This window comes from Crocuta crocuta, unplaced genomic scaffold, assembly GCF_008692635.1.
Source record: "Crocuta crocuta isolate KB4526 unplaced genomic scaffold, BGI_CrCroc_1.0 scaffold153, whole genome shotgun sequence".
Classification (NCBI taxonomy): Eukaryota; Metazoa; Chordata; class Mammalia; order Carnivora; family Hyaenidae; genus Crocuta; species Crocuta crocuta.
In genome coordinates, this window is record NW_027529525.1 from 3,537,504 (window position 1) to 3,561,991 (window position 24,488).

General features: G+C 36.7%; 1 protein-coding gene across 1 annotated transcript in view; it reads left to right on the forward strand.

The window, feature by feature from the left end:
- The window catches only part of BAZ2B (bromodomain adjacent to zinc finger domain 2B), a 384,241-nt gene that overhangs the window by 343,547 nt on the left and 16,206 nt on the right, over nucleotides 1-24,488 (forward strand). Inside the window, exons 30-35 of the mRNA XM_077761009.1 lie at nucleotides 42-104; nucleotides 1,086-1,230; nucleotides 20,152-20,807; nucleotides 21,088-21,361; nucleotides 21,535-21,690; nucleotides 22,059-22,219. Coding sequence (XP_077617135.1) covers nucleotides 42-104; nucleotides 1,086-1,230; nucleotides 20,152-20,807; nucleotides 21,088-21,361; nucleotides 21,535-21,690; nucleotides 22,059-22,219 — 1,455 coding nt within the window. The remainder of the gene's footprint in view (nucleotides 1-41; nucleotides 105-1,085; nucleotides 1,231-20,151; nucleotides 20,808-21,087; nucleotides 21,362-21,534; nucleotides 21,691-22,058; nucleotides 22,220-24,488) is intronic.

Sequence of the window (24,488 nt, forward strand, 5' to 3'; positions counted from 1 at the left end):
CTTAAAAATGGGTAAATGATACTGTATTTTGTTATGTATAGGATGAAGGTGACCAAGCAGCAAGTGTTGAAGAGCTAGAAAAACAGATTGAAAAACTGAGTAAAGTAAGCACTTTTCAGATTACAGTTAACATCTTTTTTTGCAGTGTTTTAAAGATCCACCTTGTATGGAATTAGTTTTTCTGGCTCCTCACATAAAAATAAGATTTTTATAAGTAATTAAAATGAGGAGCTCTAGAAACATTTTCACAATTAAACCTTAAAAGTTTAATAAGAAGATTAAAAACCTAAACTTAGCCAGGGCCTGTATTCTTCAGCTCTTTGTTTAAATACAAAGTATCAGTAAATGCATAGTTTTATTTCATGAAAGTAATTACTTTTAAAATTCAGTTGAATATCATGGTAATAGTTTCAGCCTCTTATGTTTTATATTATTATATTTGTGGATTTTATTTACATTGGATTTATAAATTACAGATTTACATACTTTTGATTTAAAAATTGAATTAAAATTGAATTTCAGTAGCGTTAGTGGAGTTTCAAATAGACTTTTGTAAAAAAAAGATGTATTTTTAAAAGTATTATGAGATTAATATTATGGGATACCTATATATTATATCAATGTTAGATTCATCCCAAAATTTAGTCATATGTTGCTTAGGTTTACAGTATGAGTATAAAAATAAGCAAATACAGGTACAGTTAATTGCATATGTTGTGAGAGTTATTTGTTCTACACTATATAATCCATAGAATTGAGCCAGTTTGCTCCGGCCAATAAAATAGTTGATCACATTGCTTATTACCAAGCATAAGATTTACTTTACCAGAAGATGACTGGTAAAATAAAACATATTTTTAATCCCTGGTAACAAAAATATTCCAATTACTTTTAAAATAATTACTAACTTTGTAAGCATTACTGAAATTGAAGTCAGGCATAGAATATTTAGCTCTTTTACTATCTGTTCCCAGTAGTGAAATTTATCTGCTTATTAAAGGCATAATAAGTATAAAGTCACTTTTATATTAATTTTTAAAGCACTTGACACCCATAGCTTAATTATATGCATCATTTTTTAACAGCAACAGAGTCAGTACAGAAGGAAGCTCTTTGACGCTTCTCACTCTTTGCGTTCGATGATGTTTGGCCAGGATCGTTACCGACGCCGGTACTGGATTCTTCCCCAATGTGGGGGAATTTTTGTAGAAGGCATGGAGAGTGGTGAAGGTAGGAACTATTCATCTGTTACGAAATACTATCAAAAACCATACTTTGAAAAGCCCTGTTACTTCTTCAAGATATTTTATGCTTCCAGAGTCAAATTTGCTTTATGGATAAACATTGTAAAACCTTGATTCCCATTTCTTTTGAACTCATTATGCTTCTTTCACTGATAAATATTCCTTCCCTGTTCATGATTTCTCTTCTGTCACTCTTTCTGACATCACACATAAATTATTGTTTTCTTATTTGGTGGACAAAGATCTTCGCCTGTATTTTCCTTTATAGCAGCTTCTCCATTTTTAATTCCTTCCCATTGTCAAATTTTTTAATGTGTGGTTTATTCTTCAACCTTTGCAACAAGCATCCATCCTGACAGCATGTGTCCCTGGAGAGAATTCGTTTAAACTAAGACCCTTATCATAATCTCATTCATCTTGAAATCTTGTTAGCATTTGAAATTTATGATCACCTCCCTTTCCATTAAACTTTTTTCTTTCTTAAGTTTTGTCTTAAACCACACAATCCTTAATGTTTTTTACCTTTAGACTATTTTCTTCCTGTCTCCACTTGTGTTATATTTACTAATTCAGTACCCAGTACTTTTATATGCGGGCTAAATGGTCTTGGAGTGAACTTTTCAGGACCGTATGTTTGAGTGTTTCCAGATGTCTAAATTCTGATAACACTGAGAGTATTATGTCAGTACTTGCATGCTTCAGGTTGTCGATATAGCTCCATGGTGATGCATGTAAGCAAAAACTTCTTTTAACGCTTTTTTTTTTAATACTGTGCCAGGCATACAACTGCAGGAGGTTGAAAAATAAATAAAACAAAATCCATGCCTTGTAATATGTTAACAGTCCAATGGAAAGAAGAGATTGATTAATCACAGACATGTGCAGACCCCAAATTTTATAAAGTAGTTGTTTTTAGCAACAACTTTTTAAAATAAAAATCTTTTATAGGAGGGCAATTAATAATGCATGTACTTTGAGTTGTGGCTGGCATTTAAGCATTATTGGCATATATTACACAGTAATATATTTCCTATGGCTTCAAATTACATGAAATAAGAGTATAAAATCATGTATTAGAATTATATGTGAAAGTCACGCCTTGCTTTTCCTGGGCAAGAGTTGCTAATGGCATCAGGGAGGGTACATGGGAGCTTCAGTTACATTGTACTTGTTTTTAAAAATAGATGTAGATGGGTCAGCATGTTGGTTTAACAGAATAGTGTGATGGGTTTCTTTATTAACCGTATAAAATATTTTAAAACAAAAATAATTCAAGCATGGAAAAAATAGTAATAAATAAGGAAGCGGGACTACATCAGTCTAAACAGTTTTTGCACTGCAAAGGAAACCATCAGCAAAGTTAAAAGGCAACCTACTGAGTGGGAGAAGATATTTGTAAATCATATATCAGGGGCGCCTGGGTGGCTTAGTCGGTTAAGCGTCCGACTTTCGCTTAGGTCATGATCTCACGGTTTGTGGGTTTGAGCCCCGCGTCGGGCTCTGTGCTGACTGCCAGCTCAGAGCCTGGAGCCTGTTTCAGTCTGTGACTCCCTCTCTCTCTGACCCTCCCCTGCTCACGCTGTCTCTCTCTCTCTCCTAGAAATAAATAAAACATTTAAAAAAAAATAAAAAAATAAATCATATATCAGATAAGGGACTAATAACCAGATTATATAAAGAGCTCATGTGGTTCAAAGCAGAAAAATAACCTGATTTAAAAATAGGCAGAAGATCTGAAGAAACATTTTTCCACAGAAAACATACAGATGGCTAACAGGCATATGAAAAGTACTCAACATCACTAATCCTCAGGGAAATGCAAATCAAAACCACAATGATATGTCACCTGATGCCTGTTAGAATGGCTAGTATCAAGAAGACAAGAAATAACAAGTGTTGGTAACAGTGTGAAAAAAAGAGAACCTTTATGTACTACTGGTAGAGATGTAAATTGGTAAAGCCACAATGGTAAAGAATATGAGGGTTCCTCAAAAAATTAAAAATAGAACTACCATATCATCTAGCCATTCCACTTCTGAGCATTTATCCAAAGAAAAGGAAAACACTAACTCAAAAAGGTATATGTGCCCTCATATTCACTGCAGCATTACTCACAGTAACCAAGATAGAGAAACAATGTAAATGTCCATCAATGAATGAATGGATAAAGTTGGTAGGGTCTAACACACACACACACACACACACACACACACACACACACGCCCCATGTACATTATTACTCAGCCATAAAAAAGAATAAAATCTTGCTATTTGCCACAAAATGGATAAACCTTGAGAACATCATGCTAAGTGAAATAAATCAGACAGAGAAAGACATATACCATATGATTTTTCTTATATGTATAATCTAAAAAATTAATAAAAGGAAAAGAAAACCAAGGTCATGGATATAAAGAATAGATTGGTGATTGCCAGAGATTGGGGGAGAGGAGGTAGAAGAAATGAGTTAATTGGGTTTGTTTTTGTTTTTGTTTTAGTTTAAAGAAATTGTTTAAAATTTTAACAAATCTTATGCATAACCCCAATATCTAACAAAACCAGAATTATTCTGGTTGATGTATTTGGGGAACTCCTAGCCTTTACAGATAAACCTATATCCTATATACTTGTTTTTCATTCCAGGGGTGGTCCCAAAGGCAACTCTAAGAATAGGACTTTGCAAATCAGAGATGAGGCCAGAGGCAATCAAAGGAATAAACATAAGATGCCTAAAATACTCAAACCAGAGAAATATTATATAACCTACTTTAATAATTTATAATTTTTGTCACACATGGCCATTTCTAGCACTAGACTGTGAGCTGTTGAAGGCAGACAGTAATGTAGGATATAGGCAGGGGAACTATACTAAAATAAATAATCTGGAGCAAAGTATACATTGAATTGAGGAGAAAAGGGTTGTAGAAGTCAGTTGTGAGATCATTTTAGTAGCCTAGAAAAAAAGTAGGGAGACCCTGAGCTCAGGTACATAAAAGAAACATGGGGAGACCATGATATCTCTTTCTTTTAAGGTTTTTTTTTTTTAATGTTTATTTTTGAGAGAGAGAGAGAGAGACAGAATGCAAGCAGGGGAGGTGCAGAGAGAAAGGAAGACACAGAATCCAAAGCAGGCTCCAGGCTCTGAGCTGCTCAAATTCACAGACCACGAGATCATGATCTGAGCTGAAGTCGGACAGTATACCAACTGAGCCACTCAGGTGCCCTAAGGTTTGGGTTTTTGGTTTTTTTTTTTTAATGTTTATTTATATTTGAGAGAGAGAGAGTGTGTGTATAGGAAAGGGGCAAAGAGAGAGAGAGGGACAGAGGATCCCAAGCCAGCTCCGTGCTGACATCAGAGAACCCAATTGGAACTTGAACTCACAAACCATGAGATCGTGACCTGAGCTGACATTGGACACTTACCACCCAGGTGACCTAGAGTGCGATATCTTGAAGGTAGAATCACTATAAGAAAGATAGAATGTGATATAAGAAAAATGGAATCAGAGATAAATTTGTTGAATTAATCCTCAGTAGAAAAATTATAATATTTTTTTTTAAATTTTTTTTAATGTTTTATTTATTTCTAGGAGAGAGAGAGAGAGACAGCGTGAGTAGGGGAGGGTCAGAGAGAGAGGGAGTCACAGACTGAAACAGGCTCCAGGCTCTGAGCTGGCAGTCAGCACAGAGCCCGACGCGGGGCTCGAACCCACGAACCGCGAGATCATGACCTAAGCGAAAGTCAGACGCTTAACCGACTAAGCCACCCAGGCGCCCCAGAAAAATTATAATATTTAAAAAAATTTTATGTTTTATTTATTTCTGAGAGAGAGAGACACACACACACACAGCATGAACAGGGGAGGGTCAGAGAGAGAGAGGGAGACACAGAATCTGAAAGAGGCTCCAGGCTTTGAGCTAGCTGTCAGCACAGAGCCCAACACGGGGCTCGATCTCAAAATCATGAGATCATGACCTGAGCCAAAGTCAGACTGAGACTTAACCGACTGAGCCACCCAGGCGCCCTGAAAAATTATATTTTAAACTGAATCAGAGAAGCCAAGAGGAGGAGCTTGTTTAGTATGAAATTAAATGAAAGTTTTAGTATAAAAATCTATCTTTTCATTTAAGTATAATTAACATAGTGTTATATTTGTTTCAGGGATACAATATAATGATTCAACAATTCTTACATTACTCAGTGCCCATCAAAATAAGTGTATTCTTAATCCCCTTTATTTCATCCATTCCCCAACCCACTTCCACTCTGGAAACTACCAGTTTGTTCTTTGTATTTAAGAGTATGAGGTTTTTTTTGGTTTGTTTGTGGATTTGTCTCTTTTTTTTTTCTGTTCATTTGTTTTGATTCTTAAATTCCATGTAGGAGTGAAATCCTATGGTATTTGTCTTTCTCTGACTGACTTATCTCACCTAGCATTATACCTTCGAGGCCCACCCATGTTGTAACAAATGGAAAATTTTCATTTTTTAAATTTTAATTTAAATTTTTTTTGAGAAAAAAACAGTGCAAGCAAGAGAGGGGCAGAGAGAGAGAGTGAGACACAGAATCTGAAGCAGGCTTCAGGCTCTGAGATGTCAGCACAGAGCCCGATATGGGGCTCAGATTTATGAACTGTGAGATCATGACCTGAGCCAAAGTCTGATGCTTACCTGATTGAGCCACCCAGGTGCCCCAGATTTCATTCTTTTTTATGGCTGAGTTAAATTCCTGTGTGTGTATACATGCATGTGCACATGTATTTGTTTGTGTGTGTACACATACCACATCTTATTGCCCATTCATCTATTGATGGACACTTGGGTTGCTTCAGTATCTTGGCTATTAAAAATAATGCTGCCTGCAAAAGAATGAAACTGGACCACTTTCTTACATCATACACGAAAATAAATTCAAAATAAATTAAAGACCTAAATGTGAGACAAGAAACCATCAAAATCCTAAAGGAGAATACTGGCAGTAACCTCTTTGACAGTAGCCTTGGCAACTTCTTACTAGATATGTCTCCTGAAGCAAGGGAAATAAAAGCAAAAGTAAACTATTGGGATTTCATCAAAATAAAAATCACGGTGAAGGAAATAAGCAACAGAACTAAAAGGCAACCTAAGGAATGGAGAAGATATTTACGAATGACACATTTGATAAAGGATTAGTATCCAAAATATATAAAGAACTTATAAAACTCAACACCCAAAAAACAAATAATCCATTTCAAAAATGGGCGGAAAACATAAATAGACTTTTTTCCAAAGAAGACATACAGATGGCAGATACATGAAAAGATGCTCAACATCACTCCTCATTAGAGAAATGCAAGTCAAAACTAAAATGAGATATCACCTCACACCCTTCAGAATGGCTAAAATTAACAACACAAGAAACAAGTATTGGTAAGGATATGGACAAAAGAGAACCTTCTTACACTGTTGCTGGGAATACAAACTGGTACAGCCACTGTTGAAAACAGTATGGAAGTTCTTCAGAAAGTTAAAAATAGAACTACCCTACAATCCAACAATTGCACTGCTAGGTATTTACCCTAATACAAAAATACTAATTTGAATGGATACATGTACCCTGATGTTTATAGTGGCATTATTTACAAAAACTAAATTATGGAAAGAGTCCAAATGTCTATCAACTGATGAATATATATATACATACACACACACAATGGAATATTAGTCATAAAGAAGAAGAAATCTTGCCATTTGCAATGATATGGATGGAGCTAGAGAGAATTATGCTGAGCTAAATAAGTCAGAGAAGGATAAATACTGCATGATTTCACTCATATGTGGAATTTAAGAAACAAAAATGATCATGGGGATAAAAAAGGAAACAAACCAAGAAACAAACTCTTCACTATAGAGAACAAACTGATGGTTACCAGAAGAGAGGTGGTTAGGAGGGATTGGTTAACTAGGTGATGGGATTTTAGGTGTTCACTTGTGGTGAGCACCAGCTGTTGTATGTAAGTGTTGAATCACTAAATTGTACATGTCAAACTAATATTACACTGTATGTTAACTAACTGGAATTAAAAAAAAAAAACTTTAAAAAATAATGCTGCAGTAAACATAAGGGTGCATATATCTTTAGAGATTTAATTTAAAATTATAAAATTACAAAATATACTATAAAATTTTGAGTCACTGAGGTGAACAGCTTTGGTAAAACTTAAAAGCAATAAAGTGCCCAAGTAAGTAGCTTCTCCCTAACTATAAGAATCAAAAGAGAACTTGGGGAGCCTGAGTGGCTCAGTTGGTTAAGTGTCCGACTTCGGCTCAGGTCATGATCTCATGGTTTGTGGGTTTGAGCCCCGTGTCAGGCTCTGTGCTGGCAGCTAGCTCAGAGCCTGGAGCCTGCTTCAGATTCTATATCTCCCTCTCTCTCTGACCCTCCACTGCTCGCTCTGTCTCTCTTGTTTTTCAAAAATAAATTTGAAAAAAAAATAAATTTGAAAAACATTAAAAAAAAAGAATCAAATGAAAACCTTAAAAAAACAACAAAACCGGAGGTCTACCCTAGACCAATGACATATTCTTCAGTTTGACTAAGGTCCACATTAATCTCAGTCACCTGGGCTTGTAAACTTGAAGTTATCTAGGACTTCAGCTTTCCCTTCAGAATGTCTGAAGTCAATCTCTGAAACACTGCTGAAATCAGTTCTTTCTTAATACATACGTGGATTCGAGCCATCTGGGTGGCTCAGTCAGTTAAGCATCTGACTTTGGCTTAGGTCATGATCTCACGGTTTGTGGGTTCAAGCCCCACAACGGGCTCTGTACTGACAGCTAGCTCAGAGCCTGGAGACTGTCTTCAGATTTTGTCTCTCTCTTTCTCTGACCCTCCCCTGCTCCTCTCTCTCTCTCTCTCTCTCAAAAATAAATAAAACATTAAAAAAAATTTTAAGAATAAAAATACACATACGTGAATTATTACAGCTGTCCCCAACTTCTCTATACACAATCTCTTCCTTCCATAAATTCTCATTATATCATGTCTCTACTTCAGAACCTCAGAGGACTCCCTACTGCCTATAAGATGATGTTATAAATCCTTATATAACCTAGCATTCAAACATTCATTCTTCTATAAATCTGACTCAAAAATGTCTTTACACTTTTCCCTAATATGAATTTACATAGAATATCTACTCACCACTGCTCAACACATGTGCATTCCTCCTACTTTGCATACTTTGTTTTGCTGAGTCCTGTTAAATATAATGCTAATTTGCCTTTTCCTTAATCATTTTAAATTTCACCTTTTTTTTAAATTTTTTAAAATGTTTATTTATTCTTGAGAGAGAGACAGACAGAGTGTGAACAGGGGAAGGGCAGAGAGAGAGGGAGACACAGAATCTGAAGCAGGCTCCAGGCTCCAAAGCTGTCAGCCCAGTGCAGGCCTCGAACTCATAAACTGTGAGATCATGACCTGAGCCTAAGTTGGACACTTAACTGACTGAGCCACTTAGGCGCCCCAAATTTCACCCTTCTTCTTCTTCTTTTTTTTAATGTTTTATTTATTTCCAGGAGAGAGAGAGAGAGACAGCGTGAGCAGGGGAGGGTCAGAGAGAGAGGGCGTCACAGACTGAAACAGGCTCCAGGCTCTGAGCGGGCAGTCAGCACAGAGCCCGTCGCGGGGCTCGAGCCCACGAACCTCAAGATCATGACCTAAGCGAAAGTTGGCCGCTCAACCGACTAAGCCACCCAGGCGCCCCAAATTTCACCTTTCTTAATCCAGCTCAAGTTCTAGCCTTTTTATAAATTCTTCTCCAGCTATGTAAATGGAGCTAATTTTTACTATCTGTGAAGTCCTAGAAAACCAAATAATTGTATCATTATCATGGCAATTGATACACATTCAGTTTATTTATATTACTTAAGTTTTATAACCCTCATATATACAACTTTTGATTCTACCTAGTATAAAACATTGTCCTTTATATATCACAGACACATTAAAAATACTTTAAGAAAGTAAGTAATTAAATGTCTTTATCAGGTTTATAAGAATATAAACCTTAAACCTTTGAGAGTTTATAGGAAACTCTCAAATTAAATAACAGTTATTGAATTATTAGTTATTAGACCTCAGTTTCTGTCCAGGTCCTACAATTTAACCTCTCCCCTGATTTCTCTTTCTACAAGAGAATTTAATAGGCTCTGTATAAATTCTTTGGTTGTTACCGTGTCAAATAATGGATTTAAAAGAGCTACAAAGTGATATATAAATATTAATTGTACTTTATACTATTATTTGTAGTGTACACAAGGTACAGGGGAAAAGGAGGAATAAATTTTCACTTAAAGGTTCTATTTTCTCATAAAGGTTTTATTAATTCACTGATAAATATGCATCTGCCATATATTCTAAGTGCTATGAAACTTAGAAAATAAATAACAGATATAGATTCCTTCTCTTTATCTTACAGCTAATTAAAGTAGAAAAAAACTTTATGATTTTAATCAAGTGTTTAATCTGCATTTATATTGTGCCTTGTACTAAGTACTGTGGAGATACAAAAGATTCAATTAACCTGTCTCCAGAAAGAGCTCATAATCTAATTAGAAAGATATACCATATATGAAGACAAAGAACATGAGCATATTAAGTGTGTAATATAGACAAGTACTATATCTGAGAGGCAAGGATGATAAAGATGAATAAGTACCAACTGATAGAAATGACCATAATATAGTGGATATTAAGTGCTAATATAGGGGGTGCCTCGCTGGCTCAGTCAGTAGAGTACATGAGTTCAAGCCCCATTTTGAGCATGGAGCCCACTTTAAAAAACAAGTTGATACAATATTAATAATATGCAATATTCTGTTCCTCTCATTTATCACTTTTTAAAAGTTATCTAAAAACACAATCTGTTCTTAATAAAGTTAGATTTAACAACATTCATCTATTTAAAAGTATAAATGCACAAGTTTTGAAAAATAAATATCTGAGGTTTTTTTTTTAATCCTTATAATATCTTTATCCTCAATATTATAACAAAGAGAAAAAAGCAGATCTGGGATTACCTCCAAAGAAAACTATTAATTAAATTCATGTTATGCATGCAAGATAACCCATACCATGAGTAAAACACATAGTGCTAATAACAACGAGGTTTATCAGTATGGTAACCGAAGAGTAGAGACATAACAAAGCACACAGGATCTTCTAAGTCTCCATGTTGGTTCTGCAAGAGTGTTGTCCAGTTGCAGCCTGGACGGGCAACAAGAACACCCCGAGAGAGAGATGCCTTCCTTCACACTCTATTATTTTAGGTTAGTCTAAGACGAGGTAGAAAACCTTTGTTTCTCTAAGCAACAACATATATACATATGTATCTAGCTGTGTGTATATCTGTGTGTGTATCAAAGGACCTCTGTATCTGGGGATAGCAGTAGGGAGTATGAATACAAAGGGCAAGTTCCATGTACTGAGGGCCTTGGGAACAGTCCCAACATCAGCTGAAGGCCCTGCTGTCCCTCTGTAAACCAGCTCAGTGACTAATCTGGCTTGCCGTCGGGCCTCTGGGAAGAGGGAAGGAGGAGAGTCCCTGTAACCAGTTAGCTAAAACTAAGGGCTTATTGCCCATCAATCTACCCTCTGACACTTGGTGACTCATTAGGTGTATGCCTTCCTATCTGGAACAGTTATCATTTGGATTTTAAATGGTGCCTTCTGAAGGAGAAATCAGATAAGCCAGAGAAATTCCAAAACAAACAATATTCCACAACAGTAATAGATTCACCTGAGCAATCTGTCTATGTATATTCAACAAATGGTCCAAAGCTATGCATTTATAATATTACTCAGGTCAAGGAATCAGAACTAATTTGTTCAGTGATAAGAGCCCAAGCCTTCTCAATGGTAGTATCCCTTAAGGTGGCTGATTTGAGGTCATAGCCTCAGCTTCATGGAAAGAGCCCTCGTGCAAAGTAATGAAAACTTGTATCCCTGTATACCTGCTATCTTGCAAGTAGGTTCTGATGCTGACCCTAGAGATCACAGCTGGGAAAGTTGCCAGTGCCTTTTAGATTTTGAGTCACTATTAGCACCACACTCTAACCAACTGAGCTAACCAGCTAGTTAGTGTCATTATAAAAGGTCTCATAGTTATTCCCAAAGTATGCAGACAGTGTTATGTCCAGATAGGAAGCAGGAAGTCCTTGCTTTTCACATAAGAAAACAAGTTCCACTGGATCACAGAGAGTGCCAGCCAGTCTGGCTCAATGATACATTTTATATCCATGTGGCATTTATGCTTTCCTGGTGTTAGCACTCTGCCAGTGTGCTGTTAGTCAGACTCAACTGTAGGTCTGAAGTGGAGAAAAATGCTACCAGGTGGCCCTGATGGATCACTGGGAGCTGAGATGTCAGAATATGAGTGTCCTTCTGCCTCTAAGAAGATAAAGGGAGTTTTACACAGTATAATTAGTAAGGACAGAATTATGGATAGCCTGAACAAATGAGGACTCTGGAGTAATGAGTAATTTCTATGACATTGCCTGGGAGTGGAATGCCCAGAAGGTCCTCCGTAATTAAGAAGGTTGAGGATGACAAATACAACATCCTGATAGTTTTGAAATAAATGTCAGTGTGTGGAATAGCTGTAGAGGATTATTTGATATAGTTTGTTAATATCTATAAAAAAGGTGACAAGAGAATTATTCATGCTACATACACTCTCTCACCTTCTGTGGTCAGGCATGTTTATGCCCATGCCAAGTCCATCATTATCTTCATGGGTGATCCATATGGACTATTCTTTTTTTTATCTGAAACAGTAAGTTCCACACAAAACCAGGAGGTACCATTTTCCCACCAACGATATCCTCCAGGCAGAATATATTGTATGGGTATAGGACTGCAGCAAAATCTCCTGCCTGTAGCGTGACTGCACAACAAAAATTTAGAACTGGTTGGGGCAAAGAGAGAGTAAAAATTGCCCTTCTTATGAGTGTAACTTACAAGTATCATCTGAAAAATAGAATACTGACATTTGTATCATCCATTCTTCTGTAATATGAATCATAGGAACCTCCCAGCCACTTGTTGAAAGGTACCAAAAAAGGAGAGGAATTTTGAGGTAGAAAAACTCAGGGTCCTGGCACACCAAAGCATATTCTTCATTTCTGCTCTTCAACTCCAAGATGCCAAGGAACTTCACCAAAGTGTAGGGACCTTTATGGGGTATGAGAAGTGTTCAAAGTATACTCAACAGAGGACAGCCAAAATGCACAATGTACAGAGGTCACCATGGAGGGGGGGTTGGTGCACCCATCTTTTAGAATACCATTCCAGCATTCTGTACTGCCTGTGGAGAGGAGGGAAAGTGGACCAGCCACTCAGTACTATGTTGGCACTTGGCAACAACTGTGAAAGGCACTCCAATTGTTTGTACCATTTCTGGAAATCTTACTATGTAATAAATATGTTTCAGTCTTAACAGTAGTATATGGTCCACACATGGAAGAGACACAGTATCTCTATATCCAGAAAAAGTGTATACCATTCAGTAGCTAGAGGAAATGAGATATTCAAAAGCTAACAAATGTTATCAGAGTATCTTGACTTCAGTCACAGACACTTACAGTGCTAGTGTCAAACAGGGTTGTTAAATAGTGTAATGCTGTTGTTTCATACCCTTATCTCAATCTATTCTTGCATAAGAAATACAGTCTTTCTCCTCCATGTATGTAACACTGTCGTACAGCCATGGCAGGCCTGGTCAGTGCACCTGGGTGTTGACAACATACTTGGCCAATGAGTTACCAAAACTGCCAGTAGAAGTCACAATATGTCCCACTGCTATATGGACATGCTGGTTCAGGACTTAAATACCACAGTATTTCCATGCCAGTTATGCAGTCTGTTAAAGGAAAATTGGACTTCACATAAAAAGGCCCAAAAGCCTTTGCATTCATTGTGATTCTGAGCTTTGAGTCATAGGTAACACCATCTCGCCACTCCAATATGGGAACTTGTTTGCCAAGGCTATTTTGCATTCTAGAATAGACACTTGGTCCCTCATTTATGGCAAGCCCATAAATATTTGAGGCTCTTCTCCTTTCTAGCATCCTGAACTGAGAAGTGTGGTTAGCAATCCCTTAGAGGGGGGCTCGGATGGAGCCCAGCCCTAGTCCTTCTTATGTTTGAAAGAGCCCAGATCAGGGAACAAAGAAAGAAACCCTGGCTTCTGGAGTTGAATCAAATTAATGAAGTGGAGCTGATGACTGTGAGTATTCCAATCCATAATCCCATTTCAAGAGTAGAGATGCTACGGGGTATTTCCCACAGTTCTGTTCTCTAAATCCTTTCCTGAAGAGTCTAGAGACTCTTCATGCAAACAAGCAAGCCAAGCCTCTAAGGATCCTTCCAAGTGTTTATGGACCTTTTGAGAACCCAGCTCTTACTCTGTTTATTGGTGGATTTCTTTCTGCTGGTATTCCCATTCAGGATCCTATAGAGCATGCCTCACAATAACTGGTTTCATATCATAAGGGACAGTTGCTTCACAGCACATCATAACACGGGGTTAGTGAGAGTGTGCCCCACTTTCCCTTTTAAGGGGTCTCCTATCACTCTTTCTAGTTTACCTTCCAACTTAGGATTCATGAAAATCTCTAAGCTGGTAAGGAAGGAAGGACAGAACTGAATTTCAAACCACCTTATCACCACCAGTCCCCCTCTTTAGTGTACACTGTTGGGCTTCTGTCATCCTTGGACATAGCTACTGAGACCATCCTAATTCCACCAAGTGAATTACCACTGACCTCAAGGAGAAATTCTTTCACCCCTGCATGCTTCCCTTCCAGATATCCATGACATTAGACTTTGTTGGACATCAACTGTTGTACAAGATGCAGTTACAAAAACCACTAATGACACACATAGTGCTAATAGCAAAGTTTATTAGTAAAGAAAACTTACAAGCAGAGAAGGAACAGTACAGAGAATCTCCCAGCTCCCATAGTGGTTCCGTAGGACTTGGATTTATGACAAAAGCACTCCAAGAGATAAAATAGTGTACCCTACAGCTTGCTCTGTATTTATGGGTTAGTATGAGAAAGGGTAGATAGCATGTATTTTCTCTAACAGTAATTGTATCAAGGGACCTTCAGCTCTAGGAACAATGCTCAAGGGCATACATGCCAGGAAGCAAAGTGTACCTAGGACCCTGGGAACAGTGTTGACATTAGCTGGCCTGAAGACTGTACTATCCTTCTGCTGGGATAGGAAACGAAAAGCAAAGTGGGAAGGAAGAAAGCCCCCATGACCACCCAGCTATGTGTATGTGTGTGTGTGTATAATTATATGTTATATACTGTGATGTGAATGTTACTCTTCCATTTTGTATTAGAATATGGTTACAGCAGTAGGTCTAGAAGTATAAAACATAATTCCTGTTATGGATATGTGGGGGACTCTCACCTGAAGGGAAAGGGTATTATGGTATCAATCATCTTTTCTAAAATTCCTGAGTTAGACTAGGAATGAACAATCCTAGAGAGACAAATGAGGAGACTCTGCTTCCTTTAGTCTTCTCCACAGTAATAGCAAGAAATCTCCCAGGAGCTGGGTCATGGTAGCTCTATCAACATGAAGACAGATAAAAATCAGTGGAATCACTCCTGGGGAAAAGGGCCTTTGAGCCCTGGGAGGAAATCACTGCATAGCGACCTGTATTCTAAATGCTGGTGTTTCTACATTTCTTATATTCTTTATCTATGTTTTACTTACAGTGTAGTAAAATTTATTTGAAAGTTATAGCTTGCTTCAGCCCAACTAAAGAGAGCAAAGGAAATTTTTTTTCACTTGAACTCAGAGTGGTGGACATCTAGTGTCCAATGACAACTGTTAGGTGAGCTGAGAAAGTTCAGAGTGACTCTGATAAAACTCAAGAAGACATAGGGATGCCTGGGTGGCTCAGTTGGTTAAGCATCTGACTTTAGCTCAGGTCATGATCTCACGGTTCTTGGGTTCAATCCTCACCTCAGGCTCTGCTGACAGCTAGCTCAGAGCCTGGAGCCTGTCATTAGATTCTGTATCTCCCTCCTTCTCTGACCCTCCCCTGCTCACGCTTTCTCTCTCTCAAAAATAATAAAATGAAAAATAAAAACAACATTAAAAAAAAAACTCAAGAAGACATAGTCTCTTTCCAGTAGAAAGCATGTTATTTGTTTAGGATTTGTTGTAATGGGAAATTATATTTTCTTTGTCATGATGCACTGGCATTTACTACCAGGGAAATGAATCAAGTGAACAGCACTCCCTGTTTCATCTCTTATGTTTAGTCTATTTTGAAGATATTTATTAATATTTATTGACACGTGTCAGAAAAGTAAGAACTGGAAGGAACTGGGGGGTTGTATGAGATAGGAGATAGAAAATTATTTAAAATTTAAAAATCTTTTTATGCTAAACATCCTGTATATACTGTCAAATTTTTAAAAATAATTTTAGAGGTTTAGCTGTTTATAATTAAGTAATTTGAACATAAAAGTTAAAGAGATAATGATGAATGGGCTATTAAAATGTATCATCAGCTCATTCTACTTTATTACATATAAATGGGACATCATCTGCTAGTGTCAAGCCAGTAAAAATTGGTTGGTTGGTTGGTTGGTTTGGTTAATCTGTTTGTTTTTGGACATATAACAGCAGCTGTTGAATAGTTCTCAAAATAAATCAAGAACAAGTATTAGTACTTAATAAACAATAACTTGTAGAAAGCACAGGTATATGAAGAGAGTATTTGTGACACTTTCCACATGTGCCTAATTAGAGGTGATAAAGTGGGGTTTTCTTCTCAGAATAATTGTGTAGAAGTGTATAGAGATTATATGAGGCATAAAATTTTTTCTTAGCTGCTTTTAAGATTTTCTGTATCATTGGTGTTAAGTAATTTGATTGTATGTCTTGGTGTAGTTGTCTTCATGTTTCTTTTCCTGGGAGTTTGCTGAGTTTCTTGGGTCTGTGTTTTATAGTTTTCTCCAAATTTGGAATGTTTTCAGCCAGTATTTTTTCTTTTTTTTAAATCATAACTTATTGTCAAATTGGCTAACATACAGTGTGTAAAGTGTGCTTTTGGTTTTGGGGGATAAATTCCCATGATTCATCGCTTACATAACACCCAGTGCTCATCCCAACAAGTGTCCTCCTCAATGACCATCACCCATTTTCCCCTGTCCCCTCATTCCCCCATCCACCCTCAGTTTTTTCTCTGTGTTTAAGTCTCTTATGGTTTGCCTCCCTCCGTTTCTGTTTGTAACTGTTTTTCCCCTTCCCTTCCCCTATAGTCTTCTGTTAAGTTTCTCAAGATCCACATACAAGTGAAAACACGTGATATCTTTCTCTGACTGACTTATTTCACTCAGCATAATGCCCTCCAGTTCCATTCACATTGCTGCAAATGGCATGATTTCATTCTTTCTCATTGCCATGTACTATTCCATTGTTTACATAAACCACATCTGCTTTATCTATTCACCAATTGATGACCATTTAAGGTCTTTCCGTAATTTGGCCATTGTTGAAAGCGCTGCTATAAACATTGGGTACATGTGACCCTATGCACCAGCACTCCTGTGTCCTTTGGATAAAGTCCTAGTAATGCTATTGCTAGGTCATAGGGTAGTTCTATTTTTAATTTTTTGAGGAAACTCCACAGTTTTCCAGAACATCAGCCATTATTATTTTCAAATTTAATGTCCTTGTCTGGTAATTCTATTATCTTGTTAGTTTGGGGTCAGTTTTTATGATTGATTTTTTTTCTATTTATGGGTCATGTTTTCCTGTTTCTTTGCATGCCTTCTAATTTTGATTGGATACCTGACATTGTGAGTTTTATCTCATTGGGTACTGGATATTTTTTTAATTACCACAAACATTTTTGAGTTTTGTTTAACTGAAATACGGTTGAGTATTTAAAACTTGGGAAAAGTTTTAAAATTTGTGAGGCAGGACTTGAACTGTGCTCAGTCTAGGGCTAATTATCACCTAACTACTGAAGTGAGATCCTTGAGTATTCTCCCTGATGCCTGTGAGTTTTGAGGTTTCCAAGTCTGTTTGGTAGGAACGGGTCAATTCCCAGCATGTGTGAGCATCTAGCACTGTCACCTCTAATCCTTTTCAGGTGGTTCTTTTCTTAACTTAGTCTCAGGTGCATTCCTGACACATAGGCCCTGATCACTATTCAGCTGAACACTCAAGGGGTCTGTCCACTGATCTGCGGAGTTGTCTCTCCAGGCAGCTCTCTTCTCTCTAGTGCTCCTTCCTGAGCGCTCTAGCCACTTGGGTTCTCCCTTGGACTCTCAGCTCCATGTTCTCACCTCAGGGGTCTGCCAGCTGTGTCTGGATTTCTCCCCCTAAGATTTAGCCTGGAAACTATCCCAAGGAAACAACCTGGGGCAATCATAGAGCTTGCTGTGTTTGGTTTCTCTCATTGTCACCTGATGTCCAGTTTCTTACAAACTGTTGTTTGATATATTTTGTCTGTTTTTTGGTTATTTCATGCAAGGAGGTAAATCTAGTCCCTGTGACTCCTGATTGGCCAGAAGCCTAAGTCTGAGGTATAAACTTTTAATTTGGGGTAGAAACTAATTTCAAGAGAAGCATGTAAGCTATTTCAGACATTAATAGAATTGGTTAAATAAGTCATGATATACCCATATAATAGAATATTATGCAACTGATAAAGTATAATTATGTGTTTTGCCATTGAAAGCTATTGAAGGTATATAGTGAAAACATTAAATTCATTATTTCATCATTCAAAAAATATTGAGTCTCCATTTTATAGCCACCATGTTAGGCATTTGGGATCCAATAATAAACAAGATAGACATTGTTCTACCTTTAAGTAAACTTTTTGATTTAAATTCTAGTTTGTGGGGGGGGAATGGAATAGAAAATAAACAGATTATTGTGTCTAATGGTAAATTCTGTAGTGTAAATGTGCAGAAGGATATTCTAAGGTGAATGGGATGAGGCCCCTACTTTCGTTAAGGTGATCAGAGGGGTGCCTGGGTGGTTCAGTTGGTTAAGTGCCAAACTGCTGCTCAGATCATAATCTCACAGTTCATAGGTTTGAGCCTCACATCAGGCTCTGTGCTGACAGTTCAGAGCCTGGAGCCTGCTTCAGATTCTGTCTCTCTCTCTCTCTCTCTGCCCCTCCCCCCACCTCTCTCTCAAAAATAAACATTAAAAAAATTAGATGAGGTGACAGTGAAAACTTCATAGGTTGAACTATGAGGATAAAGTTACAGCAGTATTCTAGGCAAAGGAAATAGAAAGTGTGAAGGCCTCAAGAAAGGAAAGAACTTAGCATGTTTGAGAAGCTGAAAAAAAGGGAGAAAGGAAGAATAAGGACAAGAGTGGTCAGAGGTTATGGAGGTTTCAGGAACTAGATCATACACTGTCGGAGGCCTTGTGTAGGAGTGTGGATTTTATTCTAAGTTGCAGAAAAGTTACGAGTGGTATCTATTTTATGTAATAGTGTAAAATGATGGTCACAAGTATGCATGTAAGAGTTCCAGAAGAATCTATAGGCATGATTGGTTAACCATGGTTACCTCTGAGGAGTAGATATAGGGATTGAGGGAGTAGGACAGAAACGGTTTTACCTTCTGCTTCTCATTACTGACTATTTTACCTTGAACACATATTACTTTTCAAGTCAAACGAACTAGTGTATTTATTTTTAACGTTTTTTTTTTAATTTCTATTATTTTTGAGAGAGAGACAGACAGAATGTGAATAGGGGAGGGTGACTGGGGGAAGGGCAGAGAGAGAGGGAGACACAGAATTAGAAACAGGCTCCAGGATCTGAGCTGTCAGCACAGAGCCTGATGTGAGGCTTGATCTCATGAACTATGAGATCATGACCTGAGCCAAAGTCAGATGCTTAACTGACTGAGCCACCCAGGCACCCCTGTATTTATATTTGTAAAAGAGTATTTAAGAATTATTTTTTAAACATTGGTCAAACATATGAACTGGAAGTTCACAAAGGAGAAATACCAGTAAACCAATGAAAAGATAATCAGCCTTACCTAGTGATCAGAAAAAAATACAATCTGGACTTTTCACCTCCCAGATTGGAAAAGATAAAAAATATGAATAGTATTCAGTTTATTTGAAAGACAGAGAAATAGATGCTTTTATGTACTTCTGGTATTAATGTGTATTGATTTAGACAGGAAGATAATTATACTTCAAAAACTCTGAAAACTATCTATTTTAACACTTAGGAAGTTTTTTTCCTAGAAACTTATCCTAAGGAAGTAAATCAGAGAAAAAATTTTAAATTCCCATGATACAGATACAAGATCATTCATCATTTACAGCACTGTTTATAATAGAAAATAACTAGGTCCTATTAATAGCTATCAGTAGAAGATTGATTATTTAAGTTAATTACATTCCATTGAAGATAGCCATTAAAATTTATGGTGCAGTTATAGATTTATTGATATATCAGGATGTTTACAGAGTCTTATGCAGTAAAACATGTAGTTTAGAATATTACAGTAGGATTTCCTTTTTTTTTTAATTTATAGGCTTAAGTGTATATGTGTATGCATAGAGAACTCCTAGAAGGATTTACAAAAAAAATTAATAGTAATTTTTGTCATGTATTAGGGCTTTTAATATGTTAATATTTTAATTTTTGTAATGATTAGTTACAAAATTACATTAATTTTCCAATAAGCAAACAAATCTAGCCTATAGAAAAAGGAAAAAATGGAGAATATTAGCAATCTAGAAAAGTTTGGTTAGGTATTTATGCATATAACTTGATAAATGGTAATAAAATACAATTAAAATATTGGTTTGATATGGAGTAACTGATCTTCATACTTTTCAATTTTGTAGGACTAGAAGAAATTGCAAAGGAAAGAGAAAAACTAAAAAAGGCAGAAAGTATCCAGATGAAAGAGGAAATATTTGAGACTTCGGAAGACACTTTAAATTGCTCAAATCCAGATCATTGTGAGCAAAAGGAAGATCCTAAAGAAAAAGATAACACAAATCTGTTTCTTCAGAAACCTGGCTCTTTTTCAAAATTAAGCAAGCTTTTAGAAGTAGCTAAAATGTCTCCTGAGTCAGATGTAATGACCCCCAAACCAAATAGTAGTGCAAATGGGTGTACATTGTCTTATCAAAACAGCGGAAAACATTCATTGGGCAGCATTCAATCAACAGCAACACAAAGCAACATGGAGAAGACAGACTCTAATAATCCATTCAGTCCTGGTTCAAGTGGTCCCGGGAAGTTCTATAGTCCTCTACCCAATGACCAGTTGTTAAAAACACTGACTGAAAAGAACAGACAGTGGTTCAGCCTTTTGCCAAGAACCCCTTGTGATGACAGTTCACTCACCCATACTGATGCATCAGCTGCTTCTGTGGTGACTCCTCAGTCTCAGCCACCGTCTCAGTCACCCTCCCCTGCCCCAGCTCCCCTCCTGGGGTCATCTTCTGCTCAGAATCCTGTTGGCCTAAATCCATTTGCTGTATCACCTCTTCAGGTTTGTGCTGCTCATTTTTAATGTTGCTTTATTTAATCTTTGACCCTATGAATATTCAATGCAATCCACTGAATATTTGTATGATCGCTGCCACAGTTTGAAAACTGGAAAGAGTCAGAATTGCTATTACCAAGCTTCATTACAAACTTATGCACTTTTTCTTAGGCAGAGGCATCTTTAATAACTTTGTTTTCAGAATTTAAAAAATAATTTAAAATGCTAAACATTTTCCCTAACTTTTAAGATTATTTTACTTCTAAAATGTTTTGTTTTTTGGTAGATGAAAAGCGGAGTATCTATGATGGGACTCCAGTTTTGTGGCTGGCCCGCTGGCGTGCTTACCTCCAATATTCCATTTACATCACCTTTACCTAGTCTGGGATCAGGGTTGGGATTATCTGAAGGAAATGGTAATTCATTCTTGACTCCCAATGTTGCTTCAAGTAAAAGTGAATCTCCAGTCCCACTGAATGAAAAAGCCTCTTCAACTCAACCTGCAGCTGTTGAAGTAGCAAAACCAGTAGATTTTCCTAGTCCCAAACCTATTCCAGAAGGTAGGTACATTGAGATGGTTTTTAGTTACTTATATCATTTCATTGTTAATAGAATCCTATATTATAACTGAATCTTTGATTATATATGTAGTTATAAATCTTTTGATTTGCATTGTGCCATTAATTCGTATTTAAGATATTTGTAAAAGATCTCCATATTTATCTTGACTTAGAAATGCAGTTTGGTTGGTGGAGAATTATTGACCCAGAGGACCTAAAAGCTTTGCTCAAAGTGCTACATCTCAGAGGAATAAGAGAAAAGGCATTACAGAAACAAATTCAGAAACACTTGGATTATATTACACAAGCCTGCATCAAGAATAAGGATGGTATGAGATTTCTGCTCTTTTGCTTACTTATAAAGATTTTACTAATTCTTTGACCTTAAGATATATTTTAGTATGTCTTAATTTATTACTAAAAGGCATCTTTTCTTTCCTATTTTACTCAAAAAACAGTAACTATTTACATTTCTTAAATTGGTATTACTTATAAATTTTTACAACCTGCAGACACATTGTGTTGTTTCTTAAAAAAGAATATTCCTGCTTTTAAAAGTAAGCTACCTGCATATGTACAGGTGCAACTTGTGTGTGTTAGATTATGTACATGAGTTCCCATGGAATTTTGTTTACTTTATGAGGGAAACCACTGAGGAATAAAGTAGATTTTAAAATTAATTTCTTTCCAAATGTAGTTGCTATTATTGAATTAAATGAAAATGAAGAAAACCAGGTAACTCGAGATATTGTGGAGAACTGGTCAGTAGAAGAACAAGCAATGGAAATGGATTTGAGTATTCTTCAACAGGTAGAAGATCTAGAAAGGAGAGTTGCATCAGCAAGTTTGCAAGTAAAGGTAAAATTGGCTTGGAATAAAATCTGTTTTTAGGATAACGGAAGGTAATTAATATTGATTATATGCCTGATATATGCCAGTTACTGTGTTGAATGTTTTTATTTTCTCTCATTTAATTCTCCATACGATCCTGAATTAATTTCCTCCATCGTACAGGTAAGAAAACAGGCTCAGAGTAAGTAACCTACCAGTGGTCTTAGAGTAAGTGGCTAATGTGGGTTCAAGCCAAGTCACTCTGTCAGTCTAACTCCAGACCATGTGCTCTTTTTATTAAATCTCACTGCCTCCTTAATGACAATCACAAATATCATTTCTGGTATGCAGTTCTTCACTGCAAGCAGAATTTCACAGTTTTATCCGTGATAATAGAATGTTCTATTAAATTCCTGCATAGTGTTTCATATAAGACCAGGAAGCACCTCTATACAAGCCGTGTTCTATGTCAGACTTTCACTCTATATAATTTAAAATTGGAGACTATGGATATATCTTAATGTATGTTATATATTATGGTACTCACACACGCATACCCTACATATGTATATAAGCTTTCAATATATGTATTTATCTACTGGGCATGACCATGTCACAAACGACAATCAGAATTGGTTTCCAGTGGAAAGGCAAAAGAAAAGCTTTATCTCTGTGCAAGACTTTTTTTGGTTTTGTAAAGAAGAGTATAAAGGTCTTCTCAATTGATAATAAAGTGATGTCTCTGAGAATATAAGTGGATTGACAATGAATAAATTTGAGACAGACAGCTGAAAAGGTTTGGAAAATGTAGTTTCCATGTAATTTGATTTGATATTTCATGTTTTATCCAGAATGAGAAGCTTATGCCATAATACTATCATATCCAATAATTAAACTATTTCTTCAAAATTATTTTTTTTAATTTTTTAATTATTTCTGAGAGAGAGACAGACAGACAATGTGAGCAGGGGAGGGTCAGAGAGAGAGGGAGACACAGAATCCAAAACAGGCTCCAGGCTCTGAGCTAGCTGTCAGCACAGAGCCTGACGTGGGGCTCGAACCCGTGAACCGTGAGATCATGACCTGGGCCGAAGCCAGACACTTAAATGACTGAGCCACCCAGGCACCCCTCTTCAAAATTACTTTAATGCTGGCATTTGGAAACTTTCAGGGATCTCCAAAAAATATCATTTTCCAGAGCTAATAAAATATCCCTTTCTTGCCACAAACATAACTACCAACTTTGGGAAGCAAAAATTTATCATTTACAGTAACTGTTGTACTAGCCAACTATATGAATCTTCTTCCTGGTACTGTAATACAATATAAAACTAACTCATTTATCTGGCATCTTCAACAAATGAACTCCTTCTACACAAATTAATTTTCTGGAGAAATGATAATTATTCCTTTTAGTGGCATAATTTTTTAACATATTTATTCGGTCACTTATGCATTACACTGCCTTCTTAAATTGAGAATAATGAGTTTGATTTAAATTTTCTTGGGGACTTAGTATCTTTAATATGAAGACCTATTGTTAGATAATGATCCCCTCAGGAAATGCGAAGAGGTTTTACCCCTACATTAAATAATCCTAGTGTGCTTTGCTTCTTAAACTACAACATCTGCTTTCTGTAGTCTGTTTTCTCTCATTGTAAATTGTTACTACTTGCTGGTTTAAATTAGATTGGTTCTAAAAACACAAAAACAAAATAAATAAATAAATTTGACTGGTTCTGCCAGCCCTATTTTCCTCCAGTTTCTATCCCTCTATCTAATTTGCCAGTTCTGATTGGCTATTGGTTGAAAAAGCATATCATCATGCTTTTCTAACTTCTGTATAAAGTCAGAGCATGGACCTGAAACTTTTTCCTGGAGACATATTCAGGTTTCAGTGCATTGACCCTATCACATTACCGGCTGCTTAGATGTTTTTGGCTGTGTTCTCAGTAGCTAAGTAGAATTTTTTTTTTTTAAGTTTATTTATTTACTTTGAGAGAGAGAGAAAGCTCAATGGGGACGGGTAGAGAGAGAGAATCCCAAACAGACTCCCACCGCCAGCAGGAGCCTGACATGGGGCTGGAACTCATCAAATGTGAGATCATGACCTGAGCCCAAGTTGGACACTTAACCAACTGAGCTACCCAGGTGCTCTGGATTTTTTTTTTAATTGGGATGTAGTATCCCTTTAGAGCTATAAGAATGAGGCCATTTGACATGACTTGTACCTAATGCACTTATGTGTACTATTCGTAATTTCACCCTTACTTTCTAAATATAAATGCCCTACTGA